Here is a 26,235-nt window from a genome sequence, read left to right as displayed (position 1 = left end):
CATTGACTCAAGGTGTAGTAGGGTCTGCCAGCACTTTTTGAAAAATCATAGGGCTTTTTTTACACAGTTCCATTTCTTTTGATTGGTTCGGTTTCTAAACAAAAGAAATTAACTACTGATTTCAAATTCCACAGCCAATTTTTCTTGTACGATAGGTCTTAAGCTCTAGTTTCCTGGGATAGCGGTGCCGTCATATAGCGGCCGTAATAATACGGACCCAAAAAGAATGTTCCTTCAATCATCGCTCTCTAGGTAACCGCGACATTTTGTTTACATAGACAACGGTCTAGTGACGTCATTCACCGCTGTAATTACGGCCGCTATATGACCGCTCTCCTAGGAGACCAGAGCTTTAGGAGGAAAAATGCACGTAAATAAAACAACCATATTCTATCATAGTATATTCCAAAAATATAATGTTATACATAACATAACATTGCTTTTACATCCATTGTTATGTTGCTGTTTCTTGCTTATGAGTAGAATACAATAACTCAACAAATATTGGATTATTCCCAGAAGTTACCGCCGACCATAACACAATCGTCGTCTTGAACTTTATGCTAATTATTATAAGGTTGAAATTCGAACGGAGGTAGTAACTTTTGGGTTTTTTCGTGGTACAGGTTGCAATTGCGAGTTTCTTTGTTTTGTATGGCTTCTCTATAGTAATAATAACTTAATGGATTGAACGCATCATTTTATCCCGTCCATATGACGTTATATGTGTATGGAAATGGTACAGTTGGTTTGCATGTAAATGACTATGTGCGTGGTTGGAAAATGTACTATCCTGCACAAATAGGGGGTATTAATGCAATGTTCTGCGGCCAGAGAGCAGCACTAGCACATATTGTAAACCATAGAGTAACTTAAACATACTATGCCTAAAAAAGTTTTTTGAGAAGTTTTCGTTATCATATTGATGATGATTGATCAAGGCGGTTTGTAAACGCGAAAGTCAAAATTTCGTTATCTGCCTCTTTATCGCTCGAATATGCAAGAGTGATAGAGAGGCAGACAACGAAATTACGATTTTCGTGTTTCGCGGGAGGGCCTCAATGCGTGCTAGTGGCGCCCCCTACGCAGAGTTTTGCGTAATATCCCCTATGGAAATAAAACCAAGAGGAAACATTAATTTCAAAGCTGCGATGTTCACACAATACAAAACACCACAAAAACCATAATGAGATATTTTGTCTTGGCCAGGTGGTTGGCTTGATTAGAAATATTCTTATTTACGTTTTACGTAAAAATTCAAGTCTTACTGAAGAGTATTTTTATACCAATTCCCGTAAGTGACGAATAATAGAAGATATTCTCATGCAACAAGCCTCAACATATCGCAATAACCACAGACTTATCATAAGATAATAAATAAACATATTGAATACGTAACTTTGTGTTGCTGGATAAACTGTGCAGTAGGTCGGTTACAGAAGTTAAACTGATCTGAAATAAGATAATATGTGCTAATATAATTTTGACTAGTAAGCACCAATTTGCCCTAATACATATTCGTGATAAGCAACGGTAAAGGGAACTTATGCTATTCATTGAAATTTCGACGTTGTGTTGCACACATAAGGTCCCTTTTCCTGTAAACTATCACTTAACACATTCAGCGCCACGCGCTTACACCTTAAACATTAAGTCGGTCTACACATTGGAAGCGGATCCGGAACATTGCTATATGTGTATATAGCGCTGTCTCGCTCACACACCGGAGCGGCGTGCGGAACCGCAGCAGTGTGATAAAGTAAGGACGCTAAGCACGAAGAATTTCGTACAACGGCCGCCATTTCCTGTCTATCACAAGGGCACAATTGGCTAATTGACAGTTTTTTGTAAATAATGTCAATTGATCTTGATTTTTCCTGAGGGTCAAATGTCTATATAGGACTCATGGCGTTTAAGCAATACAAAGATCAGAAATGAGAGTTAAAAGTCTGACGCTCGCACTCGACGATTGAAACGCCTCTAACAAAATTACATTAGGCTGTCCTAAATGTATGGAAGAGAGGTATGGGCAATGTGAATGTCATCTCGCCTTGTGTGGTAGGGAACAGCACAGCAGATGTCATTCCAGATCTAGAGCAGAGCCCAACTGGGGAAGTACCTCCACCTTACAGAAAACCGCAGCCAAATAACATTTGACCCTACTCATAGTGTTGTGTTCCTGCCGGTCAGTAAGGTTGCCAGAGCTCAACGAGGGGGGTGGGGTTAGGGTCGGCAACGCGCATGTAACTCCTCTGGAGTTGCAGGTGTACATAGGCTACGGAGACTGCTTAGCATCAGGCAGGCCGTATGCTTGTTTGCCACCGACGTAGTATAAAAAAAAAAAAAAATAAAAAAAAAGATCAAGAAAATTGCTAAAATAGCAACCCCTGAAATATTTCGTTGTGTATATAGTTATATAGTTGTCATACGCTTTATTTTTCAATAAAATGTAAGGAATCAATGTTATGTCCCTTTTCATTTTTCATTTTGAAAGTTAACAAAAAAAATATTTTTTTGAGCCTTTGGAGCCTGGTATTTTATTATAATCTCCATATGTCTTTTTAAATTCCATTTTTTTATAATGGATAGCTCATTTTCTATCCGTTTAGCTAAATTTTGTTATAATATTCAACATGTGTCAAGTACCCAATTATATTGCTGTCCCGCTCATACAGTGGCATTGACAATGGCAGTGAGACAGCATTATAATTATGCGAGTGAGATAGAGACAGGAATAGGCGGGTCAATGCACGAAATTCTTAGTGCTTAGCGTCCTTACATTAACCGCCTTAACAACACGCCACTGAGTGTATTTAAACGACACACTGTCGTAAATGGCGTGTGGCCTACCCTAAATAATACGACTCGGTGCTGTGTGTGGCAGTGAACGGATTAAACTTCTTATATTTACAATCGTGTCCATGGCTAATAAAATTTAGCCGAAATATAACCTCTATTGACGATACACAGTAATGCTAAAGTCCTATAATTAATTTTACACAATGAAATCAAACGTTTGAGCGAAACTTTAAAAATAAATCTATAGTCCGTTTTTTTAGTATTAGAAAGAAGGTAAGAGATTTTGACGTGTCTTTTTATTGAAAAACACTTTTGAATAAGAATTCACGGTACAGGATAAATAATAGTTCTACGTACAGAAGATTCACTCTCTAACAAAACGCGTATATTACGACAGATATGACCGCAAGCGACCGTTCCGTAGCGGTGCGCGGCAACTACTGCTGCTAGACACCAAATTTGGTGTGGGCCGCATGTACTTGTAGCGACGCGACGAAATCACGCAGTGAACCACGCCTGGTCACTTTAAATTGTATAGCAATTATAAATCATATATTATATTTTACTCGCACATTTGTTTGCTTTCATAAGTACTAGTTACTGATTTTTAAAAAGCGTTTTTTAATAAAAAGACATATCAAGGTTGTTTTTTCCCTTTTTTCTAATACTCAAAAATCGAACTATAGAAAAAAGAAAGACAAAACAATATTTAAATTAAGTAAATATTAACACTAAAGAGTCGATAATATAAAGTATTAAAGTTACAATATAACTGTATTTAAGACGGTACTAGAAAGCAAAATACATATGAAAACTTGGTTTATTACAACAATAAACTTTTGGTATTACAAGTATATTGTACAAATAGATCGTCTCATTCACGAAGACGCGTGCCTTGATTCATATTGTCATGTTATTAAAGGTTAGATTTGACAAATCTGCGCGTCATGGTGGATGACATGAACTATATAAGACTACGACTAAAATATTTGCACACCTCTTCTCATAAGATTTACCCATAATCGTAATATAGGCACGTAAAAACAAAAGTATATATATTATTTGAAACTTGCAGTTTACAAAGGCTATAGTTGTCCTTAAGGTGATAGCCATAGAGTCCAAATTACTGCAGGAAAGTGTCGAATAGGGTGGCTCTAATTTTGCGATTTTTAAATTGAGAGACGCATACCCCCTAAATATAATGATACTACCCTAAAATTCCCTGGAAAAAATCAGGATATTCCTGTGACAAGAACCCGTGCCGACTTGCAACAGTTGCAACTGAAATACCAAGTCTTGACATTTTAAATAAATTTGGCTGCGCATGTCTTTAGAGCATTGAACTTTAAATTTAATTCGATTTTATGGTTCTTAATTTTTTATTATTGTAATTTTATTATAACATATATACCTATCAATGAATTGTTAAGTTATTTTTATTTTATCAATTATCAAATGCTCAGTTAATTTAATTTTAATGTCTAACCATGAATTTATTAATAAATTTTTATTCATTTTTTATATTTTATTGTAAATGTATACCTATGGATCAATGTTGTCTGGAATAAATGATTTATGTATATTTATTTAATAATTTTTATATGGCAGTATTATACAAGGTAGATATGAAAAAAAAAATGAAAAAAAAAACCGGCCAAGTGCGAGTCGGACTCGCACAGGAAGGGTTCCATACCATTATCTATAAAAACGGTCACCCATCCAAGTACTGACCCCGCCCGACGTTGCTTAACTTCGGTGATTGGATGAGAACCTCGAGTTTCGAAAGAAATATTTATTTTATTCTGTTTTTAGTATTTGTTGTTATAGCGGCAACAAAAATACATTATCTGTAGAAATTTCAACTGGCTAACTATCAGACGGACGGACGAACGGACGGACAGCGGAGTCTCAGTAATAGGGTCCCGTTTGACCCTTTGGGTACGGAACTCTAAAAATGGTCGTTTTCATACATTGTACAGGAGAATCACATGAAACTCGACACGGGTTACAGTTACAGGAATGACCTGAAATTTATTTTCAGATTGTTTTGGGATAAAAGAAACCGGTTTAGGGAATATGCGTTATTAATTTCTGACATTCGTAAAATATGGGACACTCCAGTGTCGAAGCATAATTGAGGGTATGAGAACACGCTGCTCCAACACAATTGAAGTTACGGTCTCATTTCAAAACGGTATGCTTAAACTTAAAGTGAAAGCCCCCCAGTGGCGGAGGCTGTATTCTTCAGCTAACACCCTGGACCTCTAGGTTACCTCGTTAGTTCGGTACCCGTCTGCATTTCTCGAGTACCTATATGCAATCTTAGAAAGACTACGCATCTTTGACCAAATCTAAAGGAGCCCACTGATTACCAGTTCGCCGGACGATATCGGCCAGATATTGCGAATAACTGACTGAAGTGAGACCCTTAAGGGCGAGTAGTTACCCAGCAGTTGCAGTCAAAATAGGCTAGAATCTGTGCGGAAAGAGAAGAGTTCGTGGAATGTAAGAAAACCCATACATTCTACGCCTCTTCTCTTTCCGCACAGACTCTATAAAACAAAAATCGTCAGGAATATCACACTACGGTTAACTATGTTACTTCTAAGTAGTGGGGATCTAATATCTTGCCTATAGTATTCTGGCGGTATTTCGTTGCAAAACATAAGTGCATTAGATACAAAATTGGTCCAGAGTTGCTATTATAGTGATCATAGAGAATTATACAAGTTATTTAAGGAGTTAAAACTGAACTATGCGAATTGAAAATGACACAATAATAAAGAAGAACAGGTGACATTCATAATACCAAAGAGAATTTGAAATAGAGGTGGATTGTCAAAGAAAACGTTGTAGCCACAGTAAATTTACTGCCATCTTTCGACACATAATTAAAACTTTTAGAACGCCATTTGATTTTGATCCTTATCCTTTCACTGACATGTGTTTAATTTGTTAAATATCAAAAAGTGGCGCCATCTAATAGATCAAAGGCCAAAGGATGGTTTTTTGGTCGTACACTTTTTGGTATATGGAGATTCTATTCCTTAACTCTACCTTCCATAGCCAAAGGTATAGCGGCATCGTTTCGAGCTATGGCGCCACAACCTTTGTGTTATTCCCGGTAAGATGGCGCTACTTTTTGATATTTAACAGCCTCTATTTCAAATTCTCTTTGATAATACGTAGAAAGCTTTTCGACGCCGTGTCAAACACAAAATCTGTCACTGTCACTTAGACAGATGTTTGAAAACTGAAATTGAACTTTGGTCTATGTTGCACTGTGGTCAGTGACGGATTGGACCGGTTCGGATAAATCCGTCGTTGGCGTCGAAAAGGTTAAGGTCACTTTTTACAGGCAATGTCTACGTACAACATTGCAATCTAGTGATGACAGTCAGAGTAAGAAGCGGAATATTTTTTGGATTGAAAGTGACAGATGATCACATAACAGTTATAGTAACAAAACTTATGGACTGAATCAGTGACACATGATGTGTTACATGCAATTATAACAACTTTATTTCAGCAATTTACGCGTAAATTAGAATTGTTGTGACGACTTTATAATTAGAATTGCTGTGACGACTTATAATAGTAGTGATGATACCACAGTTTTAAAGTAACTTCCGATTGCCATATCAAATATCTCCATATTCATGTAGATATAGAAGAGCAGATTTAATAAACAATTCTTTTGTAATATTTACAATATGATTTTTCTTCCAATGGCCATAATAATTTCATCATCATTATTCACATTATGCTACTCTTTCATTAAATACATACTTTTTAACTATTTACATACTTTCTCAAGCGAGTAGCAATCTCATTTGGCAGGCACGAAAATATATCCAATACGCTAGTATTTTTTGCTACTAGTCGTCATACGGGTTTGATTAACTGTTTACGCGGTATTGTACGCTTTACAGATTATGACTTCGAGGGCTGGGAGGTCAAACCCGAGAAATCAATATATTTTTTCATTCAAATTAGAACTCCACGTATATCTCATATAGTTCAAATTTCAAAAACCCTTTTGCTCGAGTTATCGAGTTTGGCCACCCACCTCTCTATGTTCTGTTACTAGGTATGGCTCGTACAAATGCCAGCACTACCCGACACCGAACTTCTCAACATATGGGGGCTAGAATGGGCAGCATACTAAAGAGAGGACGTTAAGCATGAGAAATTTTGTACATTGACCTATTTGTTCCTATCCCTATTACACACGCATTATATTGCGGTCCCGCTCGCACAGTATCATTGATCGCCGGCATCAGGGACATCCAGATAGGAACAGGCGAGTCAAAGCACGAAATTCGTCCTTCTTAGTGTCCTTGCTTTATTATAATTCTTTTTTTTACCAAAAGCGACCTTCCATTATCCGAACGCTGCGGCCGTTCGTCAATTAAAACTTGACTATTCTATGAAATAATTAAAAGGCAATCGACTTTTCTCCGGTGTTTTATACTTAATATACTGTACTGCTTTTATGTTGAAAGGTGTTGTTTTTGTTTGATTTCATCCCAAAAACCCCACATATCGATTATTCGAACTAGTCTCGGTCGGTTATTCATATAAGTTTCTGTTAACACGAATTCCAACATTGCATCATACTGTTATCTTCTTACAGCGAACTTCTCAACATGTGGGGCTAGTATGAGGCGGGCCGCCGTTTCCCCAACATGCTATCTGTATTGGCTATCATTCGACACATAGGTTACGTCAACATAACCCTACTTATCGCTCACACAAATGCCATCAGTGAATCAAGTGACACGTACCATTAGCCGACACCGAACTTGTCGACGTGCGGCGCCAGGATGGGCAGCTGCGCGGCCGTGGCGAGGCGCCGGTGCGCGGCGGAGCCGGTGAGCGCGGCCACGGTGGCGCCGGCCTGGTAGGCGGCCGGCAGCCGCACGTAGCGCGGGCGCGGCCCGGGCGCCGGGGGCTCGGCCGCGCGCCACGAGCGTATCACGTTCACTACTTGACCTGAAATTCGAGAGTAGAGAATGCCTTATGGCTTTTTTTTACGCGTCATACTCGTGAACGGGTGCCGTTTGTGGGGACTGGTCTGTTTAAGCTAACTTTATTTTTGTGTATAATTACAGTGAGTCACGTCATTCGGTTCTCGTATGTTTTAATTATACTGAATGACTCTTAGAGACTCTATACATCTCTAAGGATAATTTGATAAAAATCATTTAGTTCTGACATTTAGAGATATTTACATCTCTAAATAATTTTTTAATTTATTTTTGTAGCTGTTTGTTTTTTATTATTATTATTTTAGTTTTTTTTTGTAATTCGACATTTAGACTTTATACATCTCGAAGTAATAATAATATCTTACTTACTTTTTCTTTAAACAATAATACTTTATATTGCATTAATATTTTCAATGAATTGTATTTTATAATTGTTGATGTGCTTGTTTTTGCTTGTATGTAAATTCCATGTTGACGTGTAAGTGCCCTTGTGGCCTATTTGTTGAATAAATAAGTTGAAGTTGAAGTTTTATACTACGTCGGTGGCAAACAAGAAGGCCCGGCTGATGGTAAGCAGTTACCGTAACCTATGTACGCATGCAACTCCAGAGGTGTTACATGCGCCTTGCTGGCCCTAATACCCTGCACTCGTTGAGTTATTCACCGGCAGGAAAACAACACTATGAGTAGGGTCTAGTGTTATTTGTCTGTGGTTTTCTGTAAGGGGTGGAGGTACTTCCTTCCGCTGTGCTAAACCCTACCACACTAAGCGAGTTGACATTCACAGTGCCCATACCTCTCTTTTGGACTTAGTTTAAGGATACCCGGGTCCAACAGTTCTTCAGGACTTTCAGTTCTCCTTTTGCAAGATGAGTTTTCTTTTGTGCAAAATAGAATCAATAAATTAAATAAAAATATCTTTTGTTTTTCTGATAATTAATTAATTATCGCTTCTAACAATAACCCAATTGTTACAATGACAATAATTATTAGTGATTCCTCGAATATTCGGCCACTTTTCCTAATATTCGGCATTCGGCCAAATACATATTACCGAACTACTACTACTCGACCGACGATTACTGTTTGACTGAATACCGACTATTCATGAAAGTATCTCCCAAAACCATTGTATTTAATATTTAAAAGTTATCATTAGGTATTTGTTATTTTTCAGATTTTTTTCTTGCAAATTATCTAATTAATATCACAGGCTAAATTCACTTGACTCTTATCTACAAAACTAATAATGAGCAATAAAATTTAAATGTTAGCAAACCTTTGTAGATGACCAGTTTTCATAACAAATATAACACAAAATAATAAATATGTTTTAGAATATTCGGCGCTTTTGCCGAAAGTGTGGCCGAATATTCGGTATTCCACCAAAACCACTATTCGTGGCGTGGCTCATACCTCTTTAAAATAATATTAGTAGTATAATTGTCACCTCTGCGACCTTGGGCCCTAAATATTACCCGGTAAAATACCAAAATCTCGTCTATTACGTTCAACGACCTATCCGGCACAGCCATTAGTGGAATAAGATCGGAATCTCGGGTAAATCTCGACAACTCGTCTCTCTTCCTAACCAGCAGAACCGACGGCGACATGAGTTTTTGCCACAGTGCGCATTCTGTACACTCTGCGGGTGGCTGAGGTCGAAGTATTCCAATAACTCACCTAATACGTTAAACGTGTTGAACCTCCGATCCGGCACAGCCATCAGTGGGGTGAGATCGGTATCCGGGGTGAATCTCGACAGCACATCTCTCGTTCTAACCAGCAGAACCGACGGCGACGTGAGTTTCGGCCATAACGCGCATTCTCTTGTACATTCTACGGGGTTGCTGAGGTAAATGCCGCGGGGCGAGACGCCGAACACCATTTGATGGTGCCACGCGTCGGGGATTTCGCCTTCGCAGCCCACTTGCAGGTTCATTGTTAAAATTGGGACGGCCCCTGTAATAACAAGGTAGAAAGTATTAATTAACTGTGTTCGACGGATTAATAGTATTTTATACAATCGTGATATAATAGAGAGCTTTTTAGTCTAGTCCCGTGTTTTTCATTATAAAATAATTAATGAAAATTGGTAAATATCTCAGTAGACAAAAATGTGGTACAAAAGACATAAACGCACGCACTGTTTAGTCCCGCCCCGCGCTCGTTTAGTCTTTTCTAAGAGAGCGTGGCGGCACGTGATTGGTCATTTTTTTTACAGTGAACTATAGTGTATCGAAATAAATGTTATAGTTGAGTTGGGAGCCCATTCATTAAAAGTACGCAATTAGGTACAGGTTGGTATACGAAATCTTAATTCAATCATTACAGTCGACGAGTAGAAAAAATTGTTATTAATAGTTTCTCCATTTTGATCACATTCTATATTGCAGGGGTGTTAGAACTTCACGACTGATAAGTACATATTTTGCCGTTAATTTCTTAAGAATTAGCAGTAATTCATCTCATAACAATTACAATTAGTTAGACCCAGTCTAAGTCGTGGAGTTCCATTCTAGTCTTCATTACCAGTTCTGTTTCTTCAAATAGCATACTGTTTAAATGCAAACCATATCGAGTAAGATGTTTCAGAGAGCCTATGTCCCCTTTCTCAAGCACTAACAGTGCGAGCAGCGTTCACGACGGCCGTGCTTCGCGTACTCAAGCACGGCAACCACTCCGGAAGTACGGCCGTTGCGAAGCATATCCTCAGGTGAGTATAGTAGGTGCAAACTAAAGATAGCATTGAACTGACCTATTGATATCCAGTCCGCCAGCCAATGCGAGAGAGACACTGCTCGCTCCGGATACATCGGGAAGAACCTGGCCGCCACCAGCCCTTCCGAAGCTTTCTGGATCCCGTTCACGAGGTCGGCCGCCGTGCAGCCGGCCACGGAACGCGATAACAGGTACCTGAAAACAAAGTGTTCACGCTATACTATCGGAAATACAAAAGGCTGTGTTTTTACAAGCTTGTATGTACGTTCGGGTCAAATCTTGCAATCTAAATTAGACCCATTTCCCATTATTTTATCGAGCTAAAAACACATTTTACATTCATATATAACTTGGGAGCTGATCTGATGATGAACACATGAGAAGGCCATAGGAACTCTGTGAATTTTTGGCAAGAGTTATTTTTTACAAACACCACGAGAAATTGACAAAAGACTTTGTTTTGCAGTGTCTTTTTGCAAACTGGTGTTGAAATTGATCACAACATGATCACGCCTGCAACGAATTGGCTTAAAACTGGAAACAAAGTGGTTAAGGAGAGAGGTCATCAATTCGAATACGTGGGTCGTTGTTCAGCAGTTACAAATTAGCGTATAACTCAGGGAACAAATCTAATTATTTAGGATGATTTATACATAGAAGTTTGACTACCTATATACTTAAAGAAATAGAAAACCAAAATACTCAAAAAGTAATTGGTTTTGTTCCCTAGTTGCAAGGATGTCAGGACCATCTGTCTCTCGATGTCGTAATCCTGTATGGGATTCGTATAGGAGGTGCAAGCACATACTGCTCGCTATTATCATTGGTCAATGATGCCTAGTCTTTCAAAGATTGCATATACTCCAAATATTAGGACGGGTACCGCCGTGGCTCGGTAGCCTACATGTTCAGGGCTTTAATCGAAGACGCCGATCTGTATCCGGTCTCGTATATATATGTATATGACATCTATAGGGACCGTGCGCGTTGAAGGGGCTGCCATCTTGTGTTGTGGCTTAAATCAGAAACATTAACATGTACATTGCCACTTCACACCAAAGCAAGTGCTGCCGTTTTCTTGTGCATAGTAGGTTCTGCCATCTTGTCGGCTACATTGGAAGCATAAACTTCACATTTACACCTACACAGTTTATGCACGCTCTAAGTGCACTAAGTTCTCGAAAAAGTCTAAATTGGACAAATGTGTAAGGATTGATAGCGACATTAATATTTACCTGGGTATTGGAGCGTTGTTAGCTCTCTGTCTTGTTCCAACAGCTGTATTGATTTTTTCTATGTTTACTGGAACACCTAATGCAATCTGTAAACCAAATTAACGAAAAATGATTATAGGATAGGTAATTTTCATAATTATCTTATCATATTGAAGATTTTTTGTTAGTATTCATTAGTAAGTATTATTCATTTCTCACAGTGACAATTGTAAGTTGTTCCAATTGCAATAGGGCATTTGACTACTAGTCAAATCAGTTTCTTTTTCCGAACTTTGAAAACGATTTGCCACCATGGAATTTATATGAAACACTAGCAAATAACGTCACGGTTACCTACTCCTTATAGTTCAATATGAATAAAAAAATAGAATGTGTCTAAAAATAACTGCTGTCTACATTTCTCTATTAATGTTGTGGTGCTTTATTTCGTGCATGGTGTGAAATAATCTATTTTAAATGCAGTCAAATACCCTATTGTCACTACCAAAGAGTAGTAGGTAATGACTATGTCGATATGTTATAATTATGACATCGCCTTCTTGTAACATAAAGATAGTTGTCACTAGTGTATTTCAGAGTCAGAGGAAAGGATACGTTGTTTCCTTGTCTCTCTTGACAGCAAGATGGCAAAAAGTGGTCAGCGAAAGGAAGATCTAATAACCCCTCTTCAGTGACAAGTGTCGCCTAACAAATAGGTTACAATGTAGCAATATCAGACACAATACTCACGAAAACATTAACAACGGCGGTGGCACCGCACGCGCTGACGCCTATCTGCGTCACTTGGCGCTCGCACGCCTCCCGCTCTGACCATACCATGCTGGTAGGTGGGTCAGCTACTCCCAAACTTGACGGGCCTTCCCCGGACTGTAAATAAATTAATAATTTTATCATCTTCAAGAGAAAAACTTTAATTATGTGGGTAGTAAGAGAACCACGCCGAAATTGATGGGAATTGAGTAGTTTAGGCCGAGTTTGAATAAAATTGTTTTTTGTTACATGCTGGCTATTTACAATCACGATGACATCTCCTTAAATTCCTCGCTGGTCTGCGGAGTTTCGAGGGGATCGTGCCTCTCTCAGTACTCTACAAATCGACCAAAAACAGCGGGGACACTTGAAAACGTCACGGCTGTGCAAAAAATAACTGAACATGACAGACATGTGCATTGGAATGACTGCAATTCAAACTATTTTGCATAGGAAGTTGGGTGTCGAAAACCTGGTTTCCCGATGGGTACCACGGAATTTGTAAGAACAGCAAAGTATGGCTCATGTTGTTTGGAGTCGATCTACTCTGAAACGCTTCAACGGAGGAAAGTCAAAAGCCGTGAATAATATCGTGTCAGGCAATCAATCGTGGAATTATTCCTATGAACCTGAAAGGAAGCATCAATCGGCAGTTTAGGTCTTTGACAACATAGTCAAGCCAACGAAAGTCGTGCGTTCTCGTAGCGTGTCCAAGAAAATGGTAGCTTCGTTTGTTTTTTAAAAAAGGGCATGTTTCCACTATTCCCTTACAAGAACAAAGAATGGTTTTACCGCTGATTGGTACACCTCTGTTTTTTTACCAGAGATGATGACCGATCTTCGCAGACTCGAAAATATGAGCTCCCACGGCGCCCGTAAAACAAAAGAGTTTTTGCACTAGAAAAACGTTGAGTTGATAACCCATTCCTCCTTACAGTGCTGATCTGAGTCCGAAGCTGCCGTGGAAGTCCACAAATCGGCCATTTTGGAAACGCCTACTTTGGAATAGAATAACTGGTACTTCTCTACTTCGGAATAGAATATTAATGGTTCGAAAGAATGCAAAAATTCATTGATTAAAAGGTACCGACTTATGGCGACTTGTGGAAGCAGTACAAATTCGTATGTTATGTTATATGTTTTTATTTATATGTGCCGCTAATTGAACAACGTGATAACAAATGATATCATACATACCTACAAACAGAAGCACCCTTATATCTACCTTTTAAGATTCTATGGATGACTCAATCACGCGATGACTTACAACACAGTCAAGGACGACATTTTACGGCCGGTAATCATATATCACACTTAAAAATATCAACGAAAATTAAGTTGTAGGGGTAAACATGGACAGAATGTTACTAAATTATATAAGCGCTTTGTGGTGTTGTGGTCTGTGTTGGTCTTTCTAAACTAAGCAAAACGAAAGACATCCTTTTAAAGTGTAATAACATGGTTCATTACCGCCGCAGCTCCTTCAGATTCTTCATTCAACCGATTCTTCTCGAGCATCAATTTCTTGGCCATGGTCATGTGGAACAGAGCAGTGGAGACATTGACAGGGTCGATTCCCGACCCTTCACCTTGGTTGATCTGATGTGCAAGGGGTGACTCCTCTTCTTCCATTTTTTCGTCGTCTGGGAATAATGCGTCATTGACATTAATTTTGTGTAGGATGTAAAATAGAAAGTATAGGTATGAAAAATTATGTTTGAAAAGAAATGAACATAATAAAATAATAGCAATGCACATGTCATCTGAAGTTGCAAGCCCTCAGTAGCCGGGTCCACACAGAGCGAGCATACGCGCGAGGCAATTTCCTCACGCACAAACCGGCCAGTGTAGACGTGCCTCGGCCGAGGCGGTGCGCTCGGGCAAAGAAAACGCGCGCGCCGCCTCGGCCGAGGCACGTCTACACTGCCCGGTTTGTGCGCTAGAACATTGCCTCGCTCATATGTGCTCGCTCGCTCTGTGTGGACCCGGCTATTGGATTGTTCATCATCAGGCAAACTACTGGTTTGGATGGAATCAAAAAGAGGAATGAAAAGTATCTAAGTAAATGATTACTACATTATTTTACTGGCTGTTCTGTGTCAAAGTATTTGTTCTTAAGATTTTTAAGCACAGTCTAAGAAATAATACAGTCGGTCGACGAAGGCGTCTATACGGGGCAACCGTGCGGGGTGCGAGGGGCAGGGGTCGAGAGGGGCGGTCCCTGAGTTTCATACACGCCATTGTTAGTATTCAGGGATATGATTTTGAGGGCTGACGCATGTCTTGTAATTATCAATATAACATATGATATCAAATTTTTAAATTCATAACGGCGGACATGATTTATATCTTATTTTAAGAAATTACGAGTAGTTAAAGACTTTATTTATAATGCAAAAAATAATTTATTGCTTCTGTTTGTATATGTATCATGTAGTATTTGATGTTTAAATTATTTTGAGAGTCCTCGGGGTGCCGATTACAAAAATGATATCGCAGTTCCGATTACGAAAATGACGTCCATTTTGAAATCCAAGATGGCGGACATTATTTTTTCTTAAAAATCGATATGGGTGTTGTATCCGAGGTTCATCGCAGTTCCGATTACGAAAATGACGTCCATTTTGAAATCCAAGATGGCGGGCATTATTTTTTCTTAAAAATCGATATGAGTGTCATATCCGAGGTTCCTCGGGGTTCCGATTACGAAATGACGTCCATTTTGAAATCCAAGATTGCGGACATTAATTTTTTTTTTTATCGATATGGGTGTCATCTCCGACGTTCCTCGGGGTTCCGATTACGAAAATGACGTCCATTTTGAAATCCAAGATGGCGGACATAATTTTTTTTTAATTGATATGGGTGTCATCTCCGCGGTTCCTCGGGGTTCCGATTACGAAAATGACGTCCATTTTGGGGTTTTTTGAGATTTCAAAAATAGAGTTCATTTAAGAATTAAAGATTGTTGACATCACTGCTACACACATCGACACCCATTTCAAAAAGTGACAACCCTAGGTAGGTACGGTGACCTTGAGCGGTGTCGGCATTTACGCTAACATCAAAGGCGTCGGCCCACTGTTACTTTTTACACTGTGCTCTAAGTAACAATACAGAAGACACATAATTGCTATGGCTATGACTATTGACTACACATATTACTTAAGTTTTAATTATACAGGGGTGTTCAGAGTAAAGTGTACCATTTACTTTAGTTTCCAATAAATATCAACTTTTGGGTTATAATGACTCAGAATCATTATTGATTGAATCAAAGAAAAAAGTGTTCCCAGTTGTTCATATAAATTTTGGGTGTTAATTTTGTGATGTCTACACAAAATGTATATGAAAAGTTTTTTGGGCCCCCTTCATTTCTTTTTAAAATTGATGGGTCATTTTCAAATTATATGTTTACATTTAGTATGTTTTGATGTAGTTTATACACAGGCACAAATCTGAAGAATGACTCCAATAGTCCTTTTCATTCTGTGTGATTGTGAGAAATAACCCAAAAGTTGAAGTTTTTTTTCGAAAACATGTAAATGGGACACTCTTAAGAGAAAATGCCTATACAGGCACAAACTATGAGAATATTGTAATAACCTAGTTTCTGAAACTTACAGAACATATTTATTTTAGTCAAAAAGTGTGGTAACTAATATTATCAGTGGCGGATTTGCCCAAAGGCCCAGTAGGCCCGGGATTAGGCTGGCAAAACTTTAGGCGTTGCAGCAAGGCGGCAGTCTATATGACAGGTGCTGAGAAAGGGGCAGCAAGTTGTTACTTTACTATAGGGCCCGGGGCCGAGGCTAGTCAAGACTGCAAATCCACCACTGAATATTATTATATGTAAATGTTCATTGTTTGTTCCTAAAACAGTGCCTGAACAGATTTTGATTAAATTTGGTACTGATATTTTATAACCTGAAAAATGGCAGTAATTGACTAATTGAAACTTGTATTAGCTTTGTCATAATAAAAACGAATATTAAATGACCAATATAGTAATTACTTAACTGCAACATAAATTGTTAAACAATTAGTCACTGGACTCATAACAAAGCATCATTATAATAAAATGTTTGTTATCACTCCATTGCATTAGCCATTATCAGTGTTTGAGGTCTTACTGGCCGCCATAAACAACTTTTTGTATACAAAATCTAAAATTATAATAACTTGATTGGATTTAACAAAAACATTTTTAAGTGAAATGTCTAAAACATGGTTTAATCAATTTTGTACATTGTATATTCATTTGTTTAGTCCATTATCTCACGAAAAAAAGGCAAGGCAGTGAGTGCAAACCTCTTTGAAGCTTAATAGCCCTAATTATTCAGGTTAGGAATTAAATGCAAAATGATGCCTAAATGTTATGTTTTTCCTGATCTACACTGCATAATCATATACTTACGATGTAATACTTCTCTAGGTGTAATCAAGTCCCCATTTGTAAGATGCAAGCTGACAGGCACAATGCAGGGACCCCGTGCCATTGTTCTGCGAACTTTCAGCTGTTCACCTTTAAAATTAACATGGGTAATGTAAGGCCCAAAGGTATAGTTATTCCCTGGATCTTCTCTTGCACTACTGTGTGCTGTAGGAAGGCCTCTGCTAGTTGATGGCATGCTGTAATGGTGGCCAGAAGACTCCGGGCATTGTGATGTTGAACTAAGTGGTCTACTAGGCTCAGGGTTTCTTAATGGAACAAATTCTGGTGTAGGTTCTCGTAATATAGGCTCATTTTCCTCAGGCATGTTCACAGCCACATCTAAATCAGCATCTGGTGTGGACTCATCACCAGTGTCCACTTCACAAGAGGGCCCAGGGTCAAAGTCCATTTCTAAAAAGTCCATATCAGGGCTTGAAGCTCTAGAGCCATGTTCTCTAGCGTTTGCTCCTGCAGGTTGCTGTTGGTACAATGGGGGTATGGGGAGGTGCCTGTCCAGGGGAAGACCCATGTCAAGACTAAAAAAGGAGCTAGGCAGGTCTGCCAAGTGCTCCCCACCTCTGTAAGTGTAGATACAACCATCCTCAGAGCCTAAAGAGTAGTCATCATTTCCAGTGTCACTTGAGCTGTCATCTGCATCTAAGTTAGGCCTGTTTAACTTTAAAGTTGAAGGCCTCTTCCTATTTTCTCTCAGTCCTGCATTGTCAAAGAAATTATCACAAACCCTGCTTGTGGCACTTGTTGAGGGGAAATTGAAATTGTAGGTGTTTCCAGCTTTTTCCTGGCAGACTTTGTGTCTCTGGCAGGTCTGTAGTTCCTGGGTGCTGGGGATGCCGTTGTCTCGCGCAATGGCCTCAGCCTTGCTGCTGCCTGCAACTTCAAGGTAACTGTTGTTGACCCTGGCACCTACAGCCTGGCTGCTAGCTATGTTTTTATTACAACACTCCACACTGTCGGCGACGAGTCTCCCCGATGGCCCTGGCTCACCGCTACTCGAGCAGATGGAGCGCCTTGAATGGCTATCATTCGGTTGTACGCAGTTTGTGTCATTGGAAATGGAATCCGACGCAGGACGCACATTTTCACTATTCTCATTCAAACCTCGCTGTTTTGATGCTCCTTTACAATTCCTACTTATATCATCGTCACTATTCAGTTTATAGGATTTTCTCACACAACCACCGTCTTCTATAGAATCCATGGCTACGATATCTCGAAATTCGTCGGCATTGTAAACATTAATTAACTTTAAGGTTACCAAAAAAGCAAGTTGAGTAGAGATGAAAGTCGTAGTAATTAGTTTCACACAAAACACAAACTATTACTTATTTATGACGACAATCAAATAAAGTAACATTATAGAAGCGTGAGAAGTAATACATTTCTGAATAATAACAAAAACCCAAATTGACGTTTAATTCAACAGACTCGCCTTCAAAATAGTGTTGTCGCACTGACTGAATGTTCGATTGTTCGAATCGAATGATTAATCGGTTCAATGTCAGTTTTGTTCGCCTTTGTGTAATTGGGCCCTTATATTTCTAGGTTTACTACATGTTTGTGGTTGTCGTCGAAAAAATGCCTCAAGTTTCATTCGCTCTTTCGTTCCCTACGTCGTTCATACATTCAGTCAGTTTTCAGTTTTTCCACAATGACAAGTTACTTCGACCAGCTGTGAAATATCTTAAAATTGCGTCTCAATTTAATAACAATTGCGCTTTAAAACATTACCCGTCTTTGTTCTTATTCGGTATTTACTAAGATCTGAAGGACAAAAGTTCGAAATGGCATACGCTTACTTGTTCAAATACATCATCATTGGCGACACAGGTATTGATTTTATTTCCTGATATTATATCTACTCATTTTTTTTTGTTTTCGTGCCTTGTTATCTAGGATGTAAATAGGTCCGTCACAAGTTTCGATATAAGCTATAACGACTGTTTATAAAACTTGTTAAGTGTTTGTTAGTGGTGAAGGGGGTGTCTGGATGATTGTTATCTCATTATATTGCCTCTTGTTTTCCGCCCACGCTCGTTTCAGAACACTTAATATTCAGCGCATATCTTAAATTCATTGTAAGTGATTATCATAGGGCAAACAGACTATGAGTAGATCAGCTAAACCAGAAAAGTTTTTAAGTCAAGGACTTCTTTTGTTTGTTTTCTGTTGGGTGTTTAGTTTTAGAAATGACATATTAATTATGTAATGTAAATAAGCGTCCAGAAATGTTTTAGGCTCCGTTTCACGCAATATTATATATGTTTACATGTTGAATTATAGACAACACTGTAAAGACCAGAAACTGCATGAATCAGTAACATGAAAATGATAAATATGACTAATTCATATCAACACATGTTGATTCATAAAACATCAGGTTGTACCAAAACTTTTGGAAAACCTTTTCTACTTTATATACCTTAACATTATTCACTACTATTCTTGTTATTATTCAGGCTAGAAATAACATCTGATTTCTAAAAAAGGATTTGTCACTTATATTAATAATCTGTTGCAGAATAAGTAGATCTTTTTAAAGTAAACAAAAAAACTGTACTTTGGAGATTTACTCCATAAACAAGACTAGTATGTTCTTAGTTATGGTTCACCAGCTACAATAAGCAAATTATATTATATTGTTTAAAATACTAGCAGCTGGAAGGTGATGTGTGTATATTACAGCACTTTTGTTTTTTTACGATTAATGTTCATTTTGATAATTTAATTCTATACCACATATGCAACCATGTATGGCAGTTATAATATTCAACTCTATTGACAGCTTACTGCGTATCATTAACAGCTATTAAAGTTAAAATTTATTTTATTATATAGCCCTTTGTTCTGAACATGATTGTTCTTTTTGATAGTCTTGAATTATCATATGAAGTCTCTTAGTTCAGTGTGCCTGTCGGCAAAGGCCTCCTCCAACTCCTTCCAGTATCTTCTCTCTCTTGCCACCCTTGTCCAGAGTGGTCCCACTGTACGAATAATTTCGTCTTCCCATCTTGTTACTTGTGGGCCTTGCGATCTTGACCCGTCTGTAGGGTGCCACATGAGAACTCTTTGGCTCCACTTTTCTGTCTTACATCTTATAGTGTGACCTGCCCACCTCCATTTTTGCATATCTATGTGAGTGAGGATATCTGCTACTATTGTTCTAGCTCTTATGTCAGAGCTGCGGTTTCTATCCTGTAGTTTTACCCCGAGCATGCTCCTCTCCATAGCTTTCTGGCACTTTGCAAGTTTATCTCTTTGTTTTTTAGTAAGAGACCAAGTTTCGCAGCCATAAGTAAGACACGGAAGGACACATGTGTTGAAAGTTTTGCTTTTTATTCGTATACCTAGGTTGCTTTTCATGATTTCTTTAAGTGACCAGTATTTGCTCCAGCCGGATGATATTCTTTTTTCGATTTCTTTGTCCATTTGGTCCTTGAAAGATATTATTTGACCTAGATACACATATTCCTCAACATAATCTAAAATGTATCCATTGACTGTGATTTCTTGAATCCTAGAATTTGTCATCAATTTAGTCTTGTCTGAGTTAAGCTCCAGTCCCACGGCCTTGCTCTGTTTTGCAAGATCTGTTAGTATGCATTCTAGTTCTTTTGGGTTTTCCTCAAACAAGACTATGTCGTCCGGCAAACCTGAGGTGATTTAGGCGTATGCCATTTATGTTGAGGCCAAAGTGTTCCCATTCATTTATACAAAATATTTTTTATGACATGCATTAAGGGGTTAAAGTGTTTGTAAAGTCTGTTTTTATAATAGCTTACTGAAGGAGCATTTATCTCTGCTTCTTCCACATGATTCCACTTGCACATGATGCGGTTTTGGGTTGCTTGTAATGTTTTTTTTTTATGGTAGAGGAGGTAAACGAGCAGACGGATCACCTGATGTTTGACAGTAAAAGGTCATTAAGTTGTCCCACTCAAGTGCATGACACTGATGATGCATTCTCTTACTCTCACATGTCTGCGCCTTTAATACAATGACCACTCAATGATTCCTGCTGAAAAAAATGAATGTGTACTGGATCAGTCCATTTGTCGAATGGATCCAATTGCATTGGTTAATCAATGAAATTGTAATGTTTCTACAATTATTTACAAATGTTTAGGTGTAGGCAAATCATGCCTGCTGCTACAGTTCACTGACAAGAGGTTCCAGCCGGTGCATGATCTCACCATCGGAGTGGAATTTGGAGCCCGCATGATCACCATTGATGGCAAGCAGATCAAACTGCAGATTTGGGACACGGCTGGACAGGAAGCGTTCAGGTATTGTCAACTTTACTTTTCCACAAAGATACTTTAAAGGTTCTTTTTGACTGCAAGTGTGGATGTTTGGTTGTTATGTATTGAGTATGTGTAGTTGAATTACTTTTATTTATTTATGTAAAACATATTTAACCAATGAAATGCATGCACTACAAACACTGGGCATATTTATGCGGAGTTAATTTATAACAAAACAATCCTCTCTTTCTTTTCCATAAGTAAAAAGAAAGACACCAAACCAACCATAACTCTAGTTTTAGTAAAATATATCAGAGGTTTTTTAACAAAATAAACTGCATGTGTTACCAACTTCATTGTTTTGGCTATCTACTAACAGCTTATTGAGAAAACAAAACAAAGATAAGCTTGATAAAGCAATGACTTAAGAGTAGGAAGTGTTCACCTAGTTTTTAAATATAACAATGTAAAAGCTTAACATACTTTATTAGTAAGGTTTGCTGTGTGAAATCCACATTCTGTATCCATTGTTAGAGATTGAGGTTGCTATTTGCTCAGTTAACCTTGTTTTCGATCCAAATAGTTCATGCTTTAGGACTTTAAGGTCACACATTGATAATCTTTTTATTATTGCACAACAAATGCAACAGGTATTTTATTTGGTGGTCAAAATATTCTTCTTGTTTAACCGCTCGTGTGTAATTCCGAAATTGTACCACGAGTGTAGTGAGTGGTTCAAGGAGTGGAATCTTGATCGTTCCTAGGGTTTCAAGGCAAGAGGGTTAAACAAACGTTGCCCCCGAGTGAATCATAAAAATGTTCACCACACCAACGCGAGGAAAATACCAAAAAATCAAACCAAATCAAATCCAAATGAACTTAATAAAAAAAACATTTAAAATCATCATTTAAAACTCAATTCTACCAGGTAACATAAGGAAACAAAATTTGCCCCACATGTGAATAAAATGCAACTTTCTCATAAGTTTTTGAACAATCAAGACGGCCTTTACCACTTAGTGTGGTGAAAAGAATTTTACTCATGACTGAGCTGACCAATCTTCAGTGCATTGACTCGAGCCATTTTTCGGATGAGTGTGGGGAAGTGATAGACTAGGTCTTTCACCTTTTCACTGTCCTCTTTTATACACAAAATGACATTCCCAGGTTAGGTAGGTTAAGTCTTTTTTTTACAATATTCCAGCTGACAAGATTGAGTTTATTATGCAAATTAAAAAAAATGCTTTCATTTAGACTACAGTTTGACTGCATATTTTGTTAGTATGAAAATCGTACACTTAAAAGTTAAACTTACAACTAATGTTAACTTAAATAACTATCCTACAACCTAAATTTAAGTGCACATGAGACCAGTTACACAAATGTAAAATTACAAATACGTACTGTGCAAGTGTTGAATCAGTTTACATACCTATAGTAGGTACTATACATATATGTAAGTAGGTCTAAGGCACTTAAATAGTTAGCTTTGTACGTAACATGGTTTGGCTGTTTAGTTAGCCGGTACCTTAGATTTTAGCGTGCACTCCCGGTAAGTTTTTCATCCAAAAACAGTCTAGGAACCGGGAACCTGGAGTATTTCCAAGCCGCTAGTGAACCTATCTACAAAACTGACGATCATGGGTTTCTATCGCTTTTAGGCCGCGGATTGGACTTACTGTTAGTTACCTGTGTACTGTGTGGTAATACGGAACAAATTACAGGTCAATCACCCGGTCATATTACCGCGGCGCGGCGGGAGCGCTCCTAGTGTACGATATCACCCGGCGGGACACCTTCAACCACCTCACCACGTGGCTGGAGGACGCGCGCCAGCACTCAAACTCCAACATGGTCATTATGTTAATCGGCAACAAGAGGTAACTGTCACTACCCGGCCATACTCCCGCGGCGCGGCAGGAGCGCTCGTGTACGACATCACGCGGCGGGACACCTTCAACCACCTCACCACGTGGCCGAAAGACGCGCGCCAGCACTCAAGCTCTAACACGGTCATTATGTTAATCAGCAACAAGGGGTAACTGTCTTTACTCAGCCATACTGCTGCATAATAATTTATGACCGGTGGTATATTAAAGAAAAATATATAGTCGGCAATATAAAAACAATCGAGAGTAGGTAAGTTTTTGGGCAGAAAATGTATCAAAGGAAGTTCTAATCTAGGTCAGTTTGTATGTCATTTAAGTGCGATGTTTGTATAATCATAATAAATACTGTAAATACTGTTGTCTCTTTATAGCACAACTGCGAGGTATTTTCTATTCAAATTCATGTATGGAATGTAACAATCGCAAATTACGTAAAAGGCAAATTATTTACAGAGAGCTAAATACAGATTTCAATTTATAAAAGTTTTGATGGCCTTAACTCAAATCAAATAAATAAGGTCTATAATAACGTGTTAATTGTTGTATAACAGGTTTAAAATACATAATTGCTAGTAGATGAATTAAACCAATAACAGTTCGTGTCCAGATTGTCAAGGTTGTTTAAGGCTTTATCAAGGCTCTAATTGAGACCGCATTTGTAAATTCAAAATTTGTATGTAGCATATTAGGTATTTCTGGGGTGCCCTACTCTTTGGCCGCTACGCGTGAACCACCACTCGCGCCGCCCAGCACCGAGTGACTCGATCAAAATGTGATCCGAATCCGCTACCCAGCATCGAGTGACTCGATCAAAATGTGATCCGAATTCGAGACCGAAGAGTGTCATTGTGGTTACCTCAACTCCACTCGATCTTTGATATTTCGTTTAGAAGAAGAACAAATTTCTATGCAATTGTCTGGCAAGATATTATTATTAGAGAGCGTCAATTTCTGAAAGTTTGTCGCGTTTCGAAGGTTCTGGGACAGACTTCCGAAATCCGAATCTGACTCGAGGGCCTGCCTCTGTCTCTTAAATAGTGCTTTGTAAATTATAAAAAGTTATATGTAGATGTTAACCTATCAAGTCTAGGTATTTGTAATATGGACTCCTAGTTGCTTGAATCATTTTTTTTTTCGAAACAGTGATCTGGAGTCGCGGCGCGAAGTGAAAAAGGAAGAGGGTGAAGCGTTCGCCCGCGAGCACGGCCTAGTCTTTATGGAGACCTCCGCGAAAACGGCCGCCAACGTGGAAGAGGCATTCATCAACACCGCTAAAGAGATCTATGAGAAAATCCAGGAGGGAGTCTTTGACATCAATAATGAGGTTAGTTACTTTTTCCCTAGACACTAGAAGCCCATTATATGCATTTATAGTCTGCAAAATAAGTAGCTAAGTGATTAGATTTTATTGAACAACCCCCGTTGTTCAATAAAATCTGAACGCAACTTTGATCTATATATATGTCTGCGTGTGTCCTGACTGACTGATTCATCAACGCATAGCCGAAACTACAAAAGATAGAAAGTTCAAATTTGCACACTAGGATGGATTTTAAAAAATTCAACCCCCAAGGGAAAAATAATCGCCTACTTTAAACGCCGAAAAGAAATTGCTTGTCGCAGGTCGGACATCTGCTTATCTTTATTGTCTCCCAGTCTCAATGCAGACGTAACGTGGAAACATATTTCGCGCGTTTACTCGTCGGCCCATTAGCTCAGTTGGTTAGAGCGTCGTGCTAATAACGCGAAGGTCGCGGGTTCGATCCCCTCATGGGCCACTCTTTTTGCTTTTATTACATGTTTTCAAATATTAAATAATGTCTCGAGAAACGCGGTTTTTTATACATCTTGGGGGTCTACCGCGAAACAAGTAAATCGGAATTTCGCTATCTAACCTCTCTATCACTCTTGCATATTCGAGCGATGAAGACGCATATAACTAAAAACTGCTTTGATGACTTAATGTCATATTTTATTATCTATGAAAACTTGTCAAAACCAGTTTAAGGCACAGTATGTATAAGTTACTCTAATGGTTTATGAAAGGTGAAAGCACTAGTGCTGCACTCTGGCTGCAGACAGAACATTGCAATAATACTCCCTATTGCTTAAATGTAACATATGTCAGGTCTTCAAGTAGCAATAAAATTGTTTCAATACATAATACCCATATGGGCTGTGGCAATGCCAAATGCTTCTTATAAATAAGTACATTTTTATCCCTATAAATTATTACTAATTATATCATTAAAATCAGGTTTTCCTACAAGACAAATGAATAAAATTATATTCACTTGTCTTGTAGAAAGTTTTCCACTGTGCTTTTTTTGTGTTAGTATATCTATCATTGATATTAACTGGTGAATCCATTACTGTAAAGATGACCTCAGCGGAGCACTAAGTCGTGCTCGTGTACTTCGACTGAGAAGGTTCACATTCACAACGGTGCGCTGCACACTATAGGCGTGGCGTTTCGTATGATTAAACAGTGGGCTTTATTAGGTACCGGATCTACCAGAAAAAAGTGCGAGTCGGACTCGCGCACGAAGGGTTATGTACCATTATTTATAAAAACGGAAAAAAAAATATGTTTGCTGTATGGGAGCCCCCCTTAAATATTTATTTTATTCTGTTTTTAGTATTTGTTGTTATAGTGGCAACAGAAATACATCATCTGTGAAAATTTCAACTGTCTAGCTATCACGGTTCGTGAGATACAGCTTGGTGACAGACGGACAGCGAAGTCTCAGTAATAGGGTCCCGTTTGACCCTTCGGGTACGGAACCCTGAAAACTGAAAAGTGTACTTTTAGAAGTAAGGATATGTTTTCAGGCGAACGGCATCAAGATCGGACCCCAGCACTCGGGCGGGGGCGCGGCGGGGGGCGCGGCCGCGGGCGCGGGCGGCGCGGCGGGCGGCGGCTGCTGCTAGGTGCGCGCCTGCACACACTGAGGCGAGCTGGCACACCAACACGAGGTACGTGCACTCGTGTGTGTGCCTGTACACGCAGCGCAGTGCTATTCCACTGCCCAATTTAGTGAACGAAAAAGCTTGGGACGTGATTTGTGACCTTTCCATATCGAACAGCGATTTTTTTTTTATTAAGTATTATGTGAGTAGGCAGTACAGTCAAGGTATTAAAATTATATGTTG

At 38.7% G+C, this 26,235-nt stretch overlaps 2 protein-coding genes and 1 non-coding gene across 3 annotated transcripts in view; 2 read left to right on the top strand and 1 right to left on the bottom strand.

Annotated features, from left to right (window-relative positions):
* Nucleotides 1-388: 388 nt before the first annotated feature.
* LOC133527486 (uncharacterized) lies at nt 389-18,444 on the bottom strand. Its single transcript, XM_061864510.1, has 8 exons — nt 16,914-18,444; nt 13,967-14,139; nt 12,476-12,613; nt 11,747-11,832; nt 10,549-10,706; nt 9,474-9,752; nt 7,587-7,794; nt 389-1,452 (listed from the first exon to the last, which is right to left on the bottom strand). The coding sequence occupies exons 1-7, from the start codon at nt 18,148-18,150 to the stop codon at nt 7,589-7,591; spliced, it is 2,277 nt and encodes a 758-aa protein (XP_061720494.1). The 5' UTR covers nt 18,151-18,444; the 3' UTR covers nt 389-1,452; nt 7,587-7,588.
* A 149-nt stretch (nt 18,445-18,593) lies between these two features.
* Nucleotides 18,594-26,235, top strand: part of LOC133527496 (ras-related protein Rab-2A) — a 14,792-nt gene continuing 7,150 nt past the window's right edge. Inside the window, exons 1-5 of the mRNA XM_061864531.1 lie at nt 18,594-18,779; nt 21,076-21,235; nt 22,918-23,073; nt 24,226-24,406; nt 25,915-26,058. Of these exons, the coding sequence (XP_061720515.1) occupies nt 18,734-18,779; nt 21,076-21,235; nt 22,918-23,073; nt 24,226-24,406; nt 25,915-26,013 (642 nt within the window). The 5' untranslated portion in view covers nt 18,594-18,733 and the 3' untranslated portion in view covers nt 26,014-26,058. The remainder of the gene's footprint in view (nt 18,780-21,075; nt 21,236-22,917; nt 23,074-24,225; nt 24,407-25,914; nt 26,059-26,235) is intronic.
* Trnai-aau (transfer RNA isoleucine (anticodon AAU)) lies at nt 24,787-24,860 on the top strand. The gene has a single exon. It is a non-coding gene; the product is annotated as a tRNA-Ile (tRNA).

This window comes from Cydia pomonella, chromosome 18, assembly GCF_033807575.1.
Source record: "Cydia pomonella isolate Wapato2018A chromosome 18, ilCydPomo1, whole genome shotgun sequence".
In the NCBI taxonomy this organism is placed as follows: domain Eukaryota; kingdom Metazoa; phylum Arthropoda; class Insecta; order Lepidoptera; family Tortricidae; genus Cydia; species Cydia pomonella.
This window is presented reverse-complemented; position numbering and strand designations above follow the sequence as displayed.

Bases quoted from the DNA above. Each gene is read 5' to 3' on its own strand.
- LOC133527486 (XM_061864510.1), bottom strand. From the start codon at position 18,150: ATGGATTCTATAGAAGACGGTGGTTGTGTGAGAAAATCCTATAAACTG. The intron at 10,707-11,746 runs GTAAATATTAAT...CTTTGTTTTCAG, and splicing joins AACAACGCTCCAATACCCAG to GTACCTGTTATCGCGTTCCG. The intron at 7,795-9,473 runs GTGAGTTATTGG...CTCGAATTTCAG, and splicing joins CAACACGTTTAACGTATTAG to GTCAAGTAGTGAACGTGATA.